Source organism: Myotis davidii, unplaced genomic scaffold (assembly GCF_000327345.1).
Source record: "Myotis davidii unplaced genomic scaffold, ASM32734v1 scaffold543, whole genome shotgun sequence".
In the NCBI taxonomy this organism is placed as follows: Eukaryota; Metazoa; Chordata; class Mammalia; order Chiroptera; family Vespertilionidae; genus Myotis; species Myotis davidii.
Genome location: NW_006294117.1, coordinates 417,961 through 418,774, shown reverse-complemented (window position 1 = coordinate 418,774; position 814 = coordinate 417,961). Strand labels below are relative to the sequence as shown.

Sequence of the window (814 nt, the reverse complement as noted above, 5' to 3'; positions counted from 1 at the left end):
GAGCTGGCGGCCGAGCTGGGCGTGGAGCACCAGGCCGTGGTGGGCGCCGTGAAGAGCCTGCAGGCGCTGGGCGAGGTGAGCGGGCCTCCTCGCGGGGGCACCGGGAGCGCCCTTACCCGGGGGAGCTGGTGCCTCCAGGCCGACGCCCTCGGACCCCGTTAGGGGGACCTAAGCGTGCGGCTCCGGGGCGCGGGCTGGGGGTCGGGGAGAGCGCCCAGGGGAAGCGGCCGCGGAGCTGGGTCTGCCTTGAGGAGGAAAGCCGTGGCACTTAGGGGATCGGAGGGGGGCGGGGGGAGGTGAGAGAGGCCGCAGAGCCATCACACTTAGGTTCTGTGCCCCGCTCTGGTCTCAGCCTTATTTACCGTTCAGTCCTTGCCATCATCACAGGGTGATGGTGCGTTATTACCCCCACTTTGCAGATGTGACCACTCCTGAGTACTGAACAGTGACTTGAGCAGTGTCACTAGGAGAGACAGGCAAATCTGTATTTGAAAGTCGGTGCTGTTAACGTAAAAAACAAACATTGAAACCTGTAGAGAATTTTTGTGAGTTTATTTGAGCCAAACTGTCGACATATGCCGGGAAGCAGAACCTCAACGAATTGAGATAATGCTCCGGAGAATGGCAGGTTACAGTCAAAGGAAAGGGACGTAGGCGGGTTACGCGAAATCCATTGGTGATAGATTGATTATAGGAGAAAAAGTGCTTCCTTTACATAGATCAGCGGTTCTCATCCTGTGGGCCGCGACCCCTTTGGGGCTCGAACGACCCTTTCACAGGGGTCGCCTAAGACCATCGGAAAACACATATATAA

General features: G+C 57.9%; 1 protein-coding gene across 1 annotated transcript in view; it reads left to right on the top strand.

Moving 5' to 3' along the window:
* The window catches only part of FARSA (phenylalanyl-tRNA synthetase alpha subunit), a 7,196-nt gene that overhangs the window by 152 nt on the left and 6,230 nt on the right, over positions 1–814 (top strand). The window contains exon 2 of the mRNA XM_006768231.1: positions 4–75. Within this exon, the coding sequence (XP_006768294.1) occupies positions 4–75 (72 nt within the window). The remainder of the gene's footprint in view (positions 1–3; positions 76–814) is intronic.